This window comes from Emydura macquarii, unplaced genomic scaffold (assembly GCF_026122565.2).
Source record: "Emydura macquarii macquarii isolate MOO-44397 ecotype Brisbane River unplaced genomic scaffold, CSIRO-AGI_Emac_v2 contig_2205, whole genome shotgun sequence".
Classification (NCBI taxonomy): Eukaryota; Metazoa; Chordata; order Testudines; family Chelidae; genus Emydura; species Emydura macquarii.
In genome coordinates, this window is record NW_027132342.1 from 21,793,677 (window position 1) to 21,807,576 (window position 13,900).

Genomic DNA, 13,900 nt, shown 5'->3' on the forward strand with positions numbered 1-13,900 from the left:
ACTTTTCCCCTTTGCTTCACAGATATTATGAAGAACACAGCAGGCAGCTATAACAATGAGGATATTTTTTTCACTGAGGTCTAGTCTTGTAAGTGGACCTCACCAGTGGCCTTTCAAATGGCCAAAGGCACATTCAACTGTCATTCCGCACCTGCTAAGCCTGTACTTGAAGCACTTGCTGTCACCTGTCAAGGTGGCTGGTGTACGGCTTCTTGAGCCACAAGAGTAAGGAGTAAGCTGGGTCTCATAGGATCACTACTGGCATTTCAACATCCCCAATGGTAATCCTCTGGTCTGGAACGAAAGTCCCTGCTTGCATCTTTCTGAACAGGCCTGCATTCTTCCCTGACCATCCCACCTTGATGCTGATAAAATGTCCACGATGATTCACCAGAACTTGCAATACCATAGAAAAGTTGCCCTTTTTGTTGATATACTCTGTGGCAAGGTGGTCTTGTGCCATAAGAGGGATATGCATGCCATCTATTTCCCCACCGCAGATCAGGAACCCCATTATGTTCTTGTGACAGGATGTGCCTACCCCACATTAGAGGCAAGGGAACTGACCTTGCATTGTGGATGGAGGAAGTCCTGCCCCTTAGACCATGCTGGGCATGCTCCAACTCCTGCCTCAGTACAAAAGGGAGCAGCTCAGCTCGTTTCGGGCGGACTGCTGAGGAGGGAGGAGCCCTCCTGGGGGCTCCTGCCACGGAACCAGTGCAACCAGGGGCTGAGAGAATAGGAGACCTGATGAACCCAGGAGGAGTCCTGGAACCTGCGGTTGCCCACCTGAAGGCTGGACATGCCGAAGGACCCAGGGACTCTGCCAAATGATGAACCACCATTGGGGGAGTTGGGGTAGGAAGTAGCCCAGGGAAGGGGGCTAGCCCCGACATGTGGGGAGAGTCAATGTGTTGTGGGATGATTCCCGCTGACCCGGTAGCAAGTACCTCCGTCACCATTAGGGCCCTGGGCACCACAAACCTCTAGGTGGCATTGCATTCCCCCAACGGGCCACTAGAATTGGGTGATGTTATTGACTCAGGCCACTAGACCACATGGCCCTGACCCACAAGGACCGTATGAGGACTCTGGCTGTTGGGCCGTACTGCCTCACTCCCCTGGGCAGTAATACTGACACTGGCCATCAGGCCATACTGCCTCACTCCCCCACGCAGAGATACCAACCCTAACCGGGGGCTGTGCAGCCTCACCCCCTGTGTGATCAGATCCCTGTGGGAAGACAGGTGATGGACACCCCCCAACAGTCCTGCAAAATGATCCTCTGTGTCCTGCACATTGCCCAGAGTGTCAGTCCTTCGTAGCAAGACTCAATTAATGGCCCTGCACACTTGCATCACAGCATCCCCCACGGTGGATTTCCCAACTCCAAATTGATTCCCGATTGATCGGTAGCGATCCGGTGTTGCAAGCTTCCACACAACGATCACCACTTGCTTCTCCACTGTCAGTGCATTTCTTATTTTGGTGTCGCTGCACTGGAGAACTGGGGAGAGCTCTGCACACGCTTCCAGGAATGTGGCTTTGCGCTTCTGAAAGTTCTGCAGCCACTGCTCATCATCCCAGACCTGCATAATGATGCGATCCCACCACTCAGTGCTTGTTTCACGTGCCCAAAAGTGGCCAGACATCGTGTGCGGATGCGCCGTGAATGCAAACAGTAATCCGGCATTGCTCCATTCAGCCTTTCTGATTGGCTGCTTCCCCTGCAGCCACTTTAGGCTGCTTGGAGGACTTCTCCTCTGTTCCTTTCTGGGACAGGGGCCTCTGGGCCTAGTCCAGCCTGTCACAAGCTCACTTCTGGCCTATGTGGAATTTAGAAGACTGGAAGGTTTTGTGAAAAGGACAGTGACAATTTGGTCCACCAAATACAGCTCAAATAACAAATATTGTACCTATTTTATATGAGCTGCTTTAATTCCCCAGCTGGTATAAATTAATGAGTACAGATCCATTGACCCTAGTAGAGCCACCAATGGAGGCCGACTATATTTCAGCATGACGGAATATCTTTTCACAGCAAGACAAACTCATCCACGGAATTGCGAGTGTACTTTACATTGTGTGTTTCCTTTATCATTAAAGTTTGCCAAATTACTTATTTCTGGTATAGCTATGGTTTCCATAGTTACCATTGGGTTTGAGATTTTGTGGGGGAGGAGGATGCAAAAGATTTCTTAGACTGAAAATGGGGAAAAATCTGGCCTACAGCATTGAGAGCGGTGGTTCTCCCTTCTTGGGCCACAGCGACAGGACTACTGTTGATTGTTTGACCCCAGCTTCTGGCCCTGTTCACATCTAAGCTATGTAACATGGGAGTTGAAAAAAAGCATCATATTCAATTTCTCACTGTGTTAGTCAATCAAAAGGGATGATGGGAGTCACAGCATGAAGCAGCAGCGGGGGAGGCCAGAGCCATGGAATACACTGTGCCAGGAGGAAACTGATCAGGTATCTGACTCCTGGTCAAGCCATCGCTCTCAGCAAATCCCATCATCTAATGGGGATGCACTTTAAAATTACAACAGTCACTCCTGCTTGTCTGCTAGTGCCATGCAAAGGGAGCATCCAAGTGCATGCTTGCTCATACACGCACACACACTGCAAAACAAAGTCCAGCACCTTCAGGAGGGAAAGAGAAGCGAAAGGGCAGGGGTGAAAGAATAGATGGAATGAGAGAGGTAGAGAAAAGGAGGGCAACAGTGGGAAAGAATGAGAAAAGGCTGAAAAAGAGACAAAGGGAGAACATACATGGAGCTGGTTGAGTATTTTCTGTTAAAATGCCTTTTTCACTGGAAAATGGCTTTTTTAACAAAATGGAAATTTTCATTAAAAAAGTCAATTTCTGTCAAACATTTTCAGGTTTTTCTTGAAAAAAAAATTTTTTTGGTTTGTTTTAAACTGCAAAAGTGGAAATTTTGGTTGCTGAAAACCTATATATTTTAGTTTCTTTTATGACAAAAGCCTAAAAAAGTGTGTTTTTGACAAAACCAAAAAAAGTTTCATTTTCATCCACATTTTTCACAGGGGGAACCAGTTGCTTCCCACCACACGCCAAATATATGAGAGGGACAAGGAGAGAAAACAGATGTCTGGGCCAGTCAGAGAACCGGGAATGGGCAGCAGGTGCGGGAGGAGAGTCCGGTGCCAACATACTACAGCTGCTTATATCCCCCCAAGCTGGCTGCTGCCTGCAGTAATCAGCTCTGCCTTTGGAAGCTGCTCAGCATGTTTAACATCAGACCGCTTGCGTGCAGGAGCCAATCCCTGCAGGGAGGAGGAGATGCCAACACAAACATTCAAAAATCATTAGTGCAACCTCAAAAAATCATGGGATTGGCTTAAAAATCATGGGAATTTTAGAAAAACATATTTGTGCTTCTTTTTCTTTGGGTTTCAGACCTTGTAGGTGGCACTCAGGTCACATTTTCAAGCTTTCCTCCGCAACCATAACAGCAAGGGACTTTTTTTTAAAGACAGCTGAGATTCTCACATAGGGTATGTCTACACTGCAGCGCGATACCCGCAGCTGGCCCCTGCCTGCTGACTCTAGTTCACAGGGCTCAGGCCAAGGGCCTGTGTAATTGTGGTGTAGACATTCCGGCTCAGGCTGCAGCCTGCACTCTGGGACTCTCCCAACTTGCAGGATCTAGAGCCTGGACTCCAGTCCAATCCCGGATATCTACCCTGAACCCTGGAACCTGAATCCTGCCAGCCCAACTCAGCTGGTGTGGGACAGCCTCAGGTTTTTAATTGCAGTATAGACATGCTCGTAATGGCCAATCTGCAAGATGTGATGCTTCAAGGAAGAGATCCTCAAAGTATTTAACTAAATACCTTTGAGAATCTGGTGTCAGTGAGACTTGTGGCTGTTGCCGGTGTCATGCTGGCTGGATTGGGAGAGGGAGGGGGTGCATTTATTATATTGTTTAACATCAATATGTCAAAATCATATTAATTCATATGAGATATGCCGTGTCAGGTATTGTTAGAAAGGCTATATTGTGCTAAGTAAGATGATAATGTTTATGTTCATGTGTTATATGTGTAATGGAAGTTATGGATATGGTTGACATATCTGTATTTCAAATTGTGCTGTGTCTGGGCAACACCCCAGACAGGATGGCTGCAGGAATGGCCTGCTTAATGGCCCATTAAGAGATTCACAGGTACAAGGGGCCAGGGGGAGAAGCCAGGGATAAACCTGATGAGTCACCAGGACTTACTCATGTGACTCGGGACTCCATTTTATTCCTGCAGCATGGAAAAGGACAAAGGACATAAAACGCAGCTGCACAATATCCATTTTGTCTTTAGTCTGTCTTTGTCTTCAGTCTTCACCTACCTCTGGATCAACTCTTCTACAACTGAAGTGAAGCTGTGAAACAAAGGACTGAGACCCATCCAGATACTGGATGTATACCAGAGGGATTATACAAGCCTGCAAACTCCACAATTCTTCTAGAAACCTGATATATATGGACTTTCAAATCATTTGTATGTACCTGATTGCTTTAATCCTTTAACATTTATCTTATAGTTTGTCTTTCTTTTTATAATAAACCTTTAGTTACTAAAGGTTTGGCTGGCAGTGTGGTATTTTCGGTAAGATCTAAACTTATATTGATCTGGTAATGTGGCTGACCCTTTGGGGTCAGGAGAAACCTTTTTAGTAAAGAGCATAGAGTTTAAATAACCGGTCTCTTTACTGAACCTAGTGGATGATTGGGAGCCAGAGACTGAAATGCAGTAAAGGGGGCTGTGTATATTTTGTTTTGGCTTCTTGATAACCAGTGTGGGGAATCAGAAGGACTGTTTGTGGCTGGTTGGGAAGTCTGACTTCAGTATAACCCACCAGTGCTGGGAGAATCTGCTCTCCTTTTGCAGCCTGCCCTGACCTTGGCATTTTCAGGTGGCTACCTTAGGCACGGACAGGTCACAGCTGGAATAGGCAATACTGTCAGTATTTGATGCACCCCTAACATTGCATTCCTCAGTCAGCCGAAAGGGTGAGGGGGGGCATGGCTCAGCCCAGCACTGCACTCCCTTCACTATATTTGACACAATGCAGTATGACTGAGCAATGCAATAGTACATGAGGTGGCCACAGGCCTGAGCTGAGTGGGTTGTTGCCTAGGATGCCACACTAAATAGGGCACTGGAATAGCACTCCACTACTCTGATAACTCATCAACAGCCCAGTCTTGGATTGCTCTTCTGCACCAGGAGTTTGTGCTCAGTTGCTCTGTCCTCTCAGAGAGGTCCTTGATCTTGCTCAGTCAGGTTCAGCTGGCCATTTGGTCCATGGGGGCCCCAGGGTCCAAATGGGCCCCAGAATCTTTTCTACCCCAATGCAGGGGCATCCAGAAGATCTAGCTGTTAGCTTAGTGCATGGGCTGTAGTAGTGGCAGTAGGCTACTCAGTTACTTTGCCCCAAGCTGCTAGATTGTTGGAGATGGGGGTGGATTCCTTTTCCCCATAACCCAACTAATGTTAGATCCTATGTACAAGAAAACTGACTTGGGCTTTCCATTAGGAGCATGTCATGCCTATGACATTTCTTTAAGCCTTCCCCTAGATGTAGCCTCAATAAAGCCAGGATCAAAGGTCTTGGAGACACGTTTACCCTCCTCCAAGAATTAATGCCTCATGATTGGTGCCTTCAGTCTGTGATGTCACCTGCTGGCAGAATATTTCTGGAGAATGAGTTGTGTCTTTGAGAGATTATTCTAACAAGGCAGGAGGAAGATAATTTAATGATTTCCAAAAGGAGCTCTCAGCACTGTAAGTTTCCCTTCAACCCCTCTATACGCCAGACTGAAAGGGGGGACGGAGAGTGGGAAGAAACTGAGATGAGAAAAGTCTAATGAAACCCCTGGGGAATAATTTGGCATCTTGTGTCTGGAATATCCAAAGGGCCCCAGCAGTTGCAGCTAAGAGACAGATTTTCATTTCTTAGGTAAAGTTTTGCTCGTTTCTTACTTTGTGTTGGGATCCATTGACTGAAGTAAATAGAAATCTTGCATGAATGGTCAGGCCACCTATAAGAGGCTTGTTAGTTTCAGGTTCTTCCTTAGTGTTTTTCTTGGTGGCAGTTTGGTTTGGACCATTGCCTGGCTGTTGTGGAATTCATCTGAGTCTTTGTATGACTGGTATTGGCAGGGCACTGCTGTGAAATGATGTGCACAGGGCGCCGTGGTAAAGACACCACTGGAGTCCAGGACTCAGCTGCTGTGTGCAAGGAACTTCTGAAACCCCGGAGGATATCTGAAGGGCTCTCCTGTGAGGAAGCTCACACTGCTATTTATCCCCTCCTCCAGTCTGATAATAACCCCTTTCTTTCTGTAACAGTCTGTCTTCCAAGCTCACCATTTCACATTGGCATGTGATGGGATTTCCTAGGATTCCCATCAAGAAGGGGGCTGCAGAAATTTAATTCTTCTTAGAACTAGCTTAAAAATTGTCTCGCTTTTTAAGTGTATTTAAGTGTAAGTTTTTTTTCTGTTTGGTTTTGAAGTTATTGCTAGAGATAAGAGTCTGAGAGCTCAGAGCAGTAGGATACAGGCATCAGCAGTGGCCAAGGCTGGAAATATTCATTACGTCCCCATGGACAATCAGTTCAAACAGCTGGCACTGGAGCTGTGGCAGTTCTCTCCATTCAGCTGCAGTTATGTCTGATACTGGATACAAAGTTCTCTAGCTAGATCACTGCTGCAAGGAAGATCAAGCAGCACATACGGGGCCCATATCTGAGATTGTCAGGAGATGATTGCATGGAATAAAATAGTGAGAGCAATTATATGTGGAGACTATGTGTATTTCCATCGCATCATTGTGAGGAAGATCACAACCCAGATGGACCTTGTGTCTTCGATTTTTGGGGATGCACTGCCGATGCCAGCACACATGAAGTAGTGTGTGTCTGATCTTTCCAGGGCACGGCAGGAAAATCACAGAAAACATGGAGTCTGTGTCTGATGTTCACAGGGCGTGGACCTGAAGAAGATCACAGCCCACGTGGCGTGTTTGATGCTGCTATAAAGAAGATCATGTCAGACATCTATTTCGACTGTCAGGGAAATTTTCCATAGAGGATTAAAGCTGTGAAGGGGGTGGATTAAAGAGCAGCTATTTGTCATTAGTGTTCAAGCCTCCTTAAGTGCATTGGAAGCACAAGGTAGTGGGGAAGGAGATTAAACTGGAAACCAACCCAGAGATGGGATGTCATCTGATGGCACTGGGATAAGAACATCACCATGGACAGATTGTATTAGGTAAAATTAGCATTCGGACGCAAGCAAGGCCATTACGCAAATGGATTAAATCCTGGGCCAAGTAGAGACCCTGTCAGAGCCAATTAAATAACACTGTGTGAGGGAGGGCAGGTGATGTGAAGGGACATTCAGTTGTCCAGCCGCCCTCATTGGGAAAGGACAGCAATCCCCAGCTCCTGGCTCTGTCAGTTCTCTCACCCTGGGACTATCTTTCACTGCCTGCCAGGAACATTAGTGGCAAGGGAACTGTGGAAAACCTCTGGAACTCATTGAGAGGTAAGGTGCCAGAGAACTCCAGGAGGTACCCTAGAAAAAGACCATATCTTTCTGAAGTAGGAATTTGTCAGGCACCTAAGTACTGGGGTGACGGAGACCATCTAAGTACCTAGATAAATGGATAGACAGGGTTGCAAAACACAAGTGGAAGGGCTGTGCTGCGTGTTTCTCCTACTTCTGTGAGTCCTGGGCTTGCAGTCCCACTCAATGGTCATGCATGGTTCAGGAGGAATTGATCATAGAGGCACAAGAAGTGGTGCAACTCTTGTGTTGATGTGAAATGGATCCTGCTGCAAGAACAAAGACATCTTTGGCTATGTGTAGATGGAAATTAAATCTCAATGGCCTGTCCAGGTAATATCATCACAGTAGCTTTGTTCTGCATGATTCCTAGCTTGAGATGAAGGAAGCATGAACTCTCCCAGCACGGAGGCTACTTCCTTCCCAAAAGCTCACTGCTCTTTTTCAAGGGTCCATCAAGTTGTAGAGATGAGTAGGGAAAACAGGAGCAATGACGGTGCTGAGGGGGAAAGAGAACTGTAATTCCTTAACCCTATTGAATCCCATTTATCTCCTACTCTCGTGCATTAGTGCAGGGGAGAAATATGATGTAGCATGGTTTGGTCTGGAGCTTTCTCCCACCATATGGAGGTGACTTAAACCTCACTTAGGAGTGGGGTGGAGGAAATGCTCTGAATCTCAAAGACAGAGATCTCCTATTATCTGCTTTGAGGGGACTTTGAGGGACTGGAGGCAGCTGCCTCTCAAATGTGTTGTGATCTGGATGGAGCGTTGGACTAGCACCAAGCATGTGTCTGCTAAAACAGGGTGCGATCTCACTGACAGATATGTTAACCTAGCTGTCTCTCTGGTTTTTCGATATCAGTATCCAGGGTTAAAAATCTGTCAGTCATTTTTATCATCATGTCACATTTCATCAGGGTGGCCCGCATTGGGGGCAGCCAGCACAGTATCTCGGTCTGTCAAAAAGAAACAAAGCTGGTTAGAATGTTCTTTGGATATTGATTACACATTTATATTATCCTGTGCCTCTAGTGCTCCAGCAGGCGTCTACATCATTGTAACTGTGTCCCCTATTGATTATTATTGCTCTTGAGAATAGCACACAATGCTTTAACCATGTGAGTATGCACATCACAATGCTTAATTTTTATGCTTAAAGGACTACATTTCTTAGAGCAAAGCAGCAAGGTTTAAAATGTTTGTGTCAGTTCTTTAAATAGCATGGCCTCAGGGAGGAAAGATGGTCTTGTGGCTAAGAAAATAGGGACCAAACTCCCTGCTAATGTAAATTAGCATAATTCCATTTACTTCCGCAGAGAATTTGGCCCTAAACTGGGATTCAGGAGATCTAAGTATAATTCCTGGCTCTGACACAGATTTACTCTGTGACATTGGACAAATAACTTAATCTCTCCATCTCAGCTTCTCTTTTGTAAAATGTAGTGTTTCCCCATTCTGCAGGGTTGTTCTGAGGATAAATCCATACATTTCTGGGAGGTGCTCAAATATTAGGTGACAGGGATCATATAGGTAACAAGACAGATACATAACTAGATGTACTATGACTAGGTTTGTGATCAAATTGAGTGTAGAGCAAGCATGCCTTGGAAGATTATGAATATACTGTGGGCAGCAGGGCTAGTGTATATACATTTCAAACTATTCTTAACTGTCACTACAAACTCTATTGTCTGTTATTTCACTTGATATGGCTGTAACCGTTCGGTCTCTAGTGTATTATATATGGAAAGATGCAGCTACTGAGGTATTTATAGAGTGTTCATCACTTTAGTATCTGAGTACCTTATATGGAACACCCTTACTACAAAGTATGTGGTGTATCAACACACAGACTCACACACACATCTTGAAATGGAATTGTTAAGAATATACTCTTTGCTCCTCAGGCTTTCCTCTCTGTCCTTTCTAAACTTTGTTTAAAGGAAAGAATTACAGCAATTTCAGACACTGATGAGGGGCAAGAAGCCCTCTCATTCTGTGATTGTCAATGATCTAAAAATACTATCAGCTCTTTGGTGGCTTTTATAGGTTGGTGATTATAAAGATCTCATCTCTGCAGTCTGTAGCATCACAGAGGGGTGGGGGAGGAAAAGGGGATATTGTGGGGGATTATATCAGAGTTACTGTGGTGACATAAAGGGATTTGACATCAGTATTAAGAACATGGAGCTAATTGCAACACTTGTTAGCGTGACCATTCGGTAAGTGAACCGACAGAAATGTTTTAGGGCAGGAGTTACATAATGAGATGCAGAGAAGGGATGTGTGTGACTTCAGGAAGCAGGAAAGTGGGACAATCCCCTTTTCCATGGGTGCATGCAGATGTGTAGTTGAGGGTAAAACATGAGTAAACAGAGTTTACCACTTCTTCTTTGGAGAATATGGAATGTATTGTAGGCTAGTTTACTCAATTCTTTTTTTTTTTTTTACCATTATGCCACTGGGTGCTCTTGAACATAAAGACCACTTCATTTCTCTGGGTGTGCACTAAGCTGCATCAGACTTAATGAAGGAACAGGAGGCCCCCATGGGACACAGGAGTCAGGGATCCATGTCCTGTATGGAGGACCCTCAGATACCAATGCAGCAGCTCTATGACCTAAGACAAAACAGAATGTATGTCTTCTTTGTGCCAGCAATAGAATTTATATCCTTTCCAGGCCTCCATCCACTAGGAAGTGGCAGTGACCAAATGGTTCCTGGGCCATTTTTACAATCTGCTGAGTAGATGTACAGATTTTATGGTGCCCATAAATATTGAGAAATATCAAGAGACCGAATGGTTACAGCCATCCCAAGTGAAATAACAGACAGTCGAGTTTGCAGTGACCAGAAATAGTTTGAAATGTATATACATTAGCCTTGTTTCTGGATTTTCTTTTTACAATATGGAATTGTGACCTGATCCATATGCAGCAATGGAGTATGCAAAGCCACGGTTCATAACACTTAAAATAATCAGAATTGGAGATGGACAATGTCTATTGGATCATCTCACCCATTCACACTTTCCCACATCCTAGTTAATGAAGAATTGCTCCTAAAATATATTCTCCACTGCTTTGCCTTGGTCTAGTTTAAACATCTCAGGTAATCTCCACTATTTCCCCAGAAAGCTAATATTCCATATTACCCAGATATTCTGTAATGATTATAAACATTTTCTTAGGGTGCTGTAGCACCTAGTAGGCACATACTAAATCTGTAAATAAAAACATAGGATTTACCATACTAGGACAAACCAATTGTCTATCTCCATTGGTACTAGTCCTCCTGCTCCACTAGAACAGATTACTGGGTCATCTGACCTAGCAACCTGTCTCCAGCATTAGCCAATAATGAATGCTTCAGAAGCAGGTGGAACCCTCCATCCATCTGCAGGTCCTTGTGCAATACCATACAATGAGGAGAAATGTCTTCCTGCCCCCAGATGGTATCCCCACGGCTTGAAGACTGAGAACTTCCCATTTTTATCTTAGCAAGTGCGACTGCAGATGCTGTTCTCATTCTTATACTGTACATGTTGAATCCTTTCCTCCATCCTCAGGCTCTGGTCAAAGTTATAGTCCTTTCTCCCTCCTCTGGCTCATGGTATCTAGAAATTATAAATTCAGCCCCCTCCCTCCATTCTACTATTTGCATTTGTCTCACAGACAGGAAGATTTGAAAGAGGACTACATTGTGCATACAGCGATCCAAGAATGAGTGACGCCAATACCCTCAACACCACAGAAACAGCAGCTGGTCCCACCACACCACGCAAGGGACCTCCCAAGTTCAAGCAAAGGCAGACAAGACAGTTCAAAAGCAAGCCCCCTAAGAAAGGAGTAAAAGGGTAAGAGCATGAATGAGCTCCATAGAGTGATACACCCCTTCACATATATTAGGTGAGGCAGTAAGGTGTATTTCCAACTCATCTGATACACCTTCTCACATCTGGGGTCTTTCCAATGATCTCGCATGAATAGACCAAGAGAAGGCAGGATACATTCAAATGGGGAGGAAATCATGCCAGAAGTGACACTTCCCCTATGTGAGTCCAACAACAAGAGAGATGCACCAAATTCTCCATGAGTCCCACAAGGCCCAATCAGGAAACACTTGTATTATACTCGTGTCACTCCCCTCGGCAGTGAGGAACACCTTGTGAGCTGTTCCCCTCCTCCGCTGCTGATCTTATGTCCTTTGTCCCCGTAATTTAGCAAAATCCTCGTTGAGCTATTGTCTTTTCTCGGATGTTGATCCAATATCCCTTTAGTTAGGAAAAACCCTGTGTGAGGTAATCCTTCTCTTTTGGTTCTGTTCCAGTCTCACCTCTCCTCTGTTGTCTTTTTCATAGATTTGGAGATGACATTCCAGGCATGGAGGGACTTGGAACAGGTAAGTCATATGTAATATTACTCCTCAGATGCCTTTAAAGTATTTCTGTTACAAAAATATAGAATCATATAATCCCACAGTTAGAAGGGACCACAAGGGTCATCTAGTCTAACCTCCTGCCAAGAGGCAGGATTTACTGTGTCTAAACCATCCAAGACAGATGGACAATCAGTCTTCGTGCTTCCGGGTTTAAGATGATTGCCTGCTATGATCAGGTATAAATTTCTTACATTCCTTCATAATGTAGCACTGCACAAATGGCCAATGTGTATTGTGGGTGTTCTTGCTTTCCTTCCTTGCAATCTTCTATCAGCTGTGGAATTAGGCAAATACTCTGAAAAAATGCTACTCATGTCTATTTTTATTTTTAAATGGATTAATTTGGCTGTGAATGGGCTCACTTGTGTTTCCTTTCTGCAAATATTCTAGCAAATGGCTTCACCGGCAGGAAAGTTCACAGAAAAAGTTATTTAAAGCCAAAAATGCAGGAAAATCACAGAAAGTGAATTTCAAATTGCTAATTGTTAGAATTCTCACCAGAATCCTGATTCCAAGAGTTACACTCATCCAGCCAGTGACCGGAAATGCACCATATGATTTTTGTCCAATCAAAAGAGCTCAGATTTTAAACATCAGACACACCCCAGTAATCTACACACCAAGAACTGTGTGCCAAGATTATTCAGCAAATAATGTCCAATAGCAAATGTATTCAAGAAAATCACAATCTGGCTATAAAAACAAAGTAACAGGTAGGCAAAATTAATCAAATGGTTTTAAATGGGCTATTCCATATAGCTCTAGTTATCAGATTCTGGAGATGAGATACAAAAGGACATGGACTATGGGCAACAAGAGGTGAGATGCCATATGAAACAAACCATTGATCTAATTCAGTGTAGCAGGAGGCAGGAGTTTGAGAACTCTTACACTTATGGGGTGGAGAAATATTGTCCCTCACCTATCTGCCTAGTCTTTTAATACAAGCACATTTTCTTTTCCCCTTCACCTAGCACTATTTCTTTAATAAATCAGCCTGACCATCCCTATAGGATAGAAGAATCAGTGGGGATATACCAAGCTTGTACTGAGCTTATCCCGTTTATCTCTCTGTGTCTTGCAGATATCACAGTGATCTGTCCATGGGAGGCTTTCAGCCATCTGGAACTGCATGAGCTGGCACAGTTTGGTATCATCTAAGTCACCAGAATTACTGTTGGTGTTCCTGGTGTCTTCCAAGGTTCCAGCATGGTTTTCTTCACCATTGACACTTATTTTCAGCCCTTCCATCCACCTGCTGACACTCTGTTGAGCACGTGCAGGGTGGCTTCATGAGATTCAGCTAGTTCTATGCTATTCCTTCTCAGATTAATTTGGCAAGAAGTTATCAGGGACTGTGAATATTCACCATGCCTCATCTGATGAAACCATTGGAAATATTTAAACATCTGTGTAAAATATCCTGTCTTGCCCCTGGAGTACTCATGTGTGTGAAGTCTCACTTGTATCCCCTGACTTTTGGATGCTGTATGGATGAATTTTCACCCTGTATCCTCCACTCCCTGTTACCTAAGATACTGTGTGTGTATGTGCCTATTTGAAGTCTTATCCTGTATTCCCACCCTTGACCCTATGAATCTAACCCTAAATTAAGCCCATCTTCAACTCTCAGGACACTCCCTCCCAGGCTTTCCATGTGTATGTGAAGTCCAACAGATATGGATGAAATTCCCATGTTTTCTGAGCCAGCAGTCAATTACTCTGGGTATATTCATAGGGAACAGAGTCCTCAGAGTCACATAACCAGCCACTATACCACCTTTCACTAGGAAGGAGAGCCTGGAGTCTCCCCATAGGGAATCTGCCACTAAATTGAGCTCATCAGCCATAGAACAGAAAAGCTG

The 13,900-nt window shown here is 44.5% G+C and overlaps 1 protein-coding gene across 2 annotated transcripts; it reads left to right on the forward strand.

Moving 5' to 3' along the window:
• The first annotated feature begins 5,761 nt into the window (after positions 1-5,761).
• PDE6H (phosphodiesterase 6H) lies at positions 5,762-13,255 on the forward strand. Of its 2 annotated transcripts, none has more exons than XM_067559083.1 (4): positions 5,762-5,805; positions 11,270-11,451; positions 11,956-11,996; positions 13,120-13,255. In XM_067559083.1, the coding sequence occupies exons 2-4, from the start codon at positions 11,318-11,320 to the stop codon at positions 13,194-13,196; spliced, it is 252 nt and encodes an 83-aa protein (XP_067415184.1). In that variant the 5' UTR covers positions 5,762-5,805; positions 11,270-11,317; the 3' UTR covers positions 13,197-13,255. The 2 variants fall into 2 exon arrangements, with proteins under 2 accessions (XP_067415184.1, XP_067415185.1); XM_067559084.1 differs by lacking the exon at positions 5,762-5,805 and adding an exon at positions 5,897-5,980.
• The last annotated feature ends 645 nt before the right edge of the window (positions 13,256-13,900 follow it).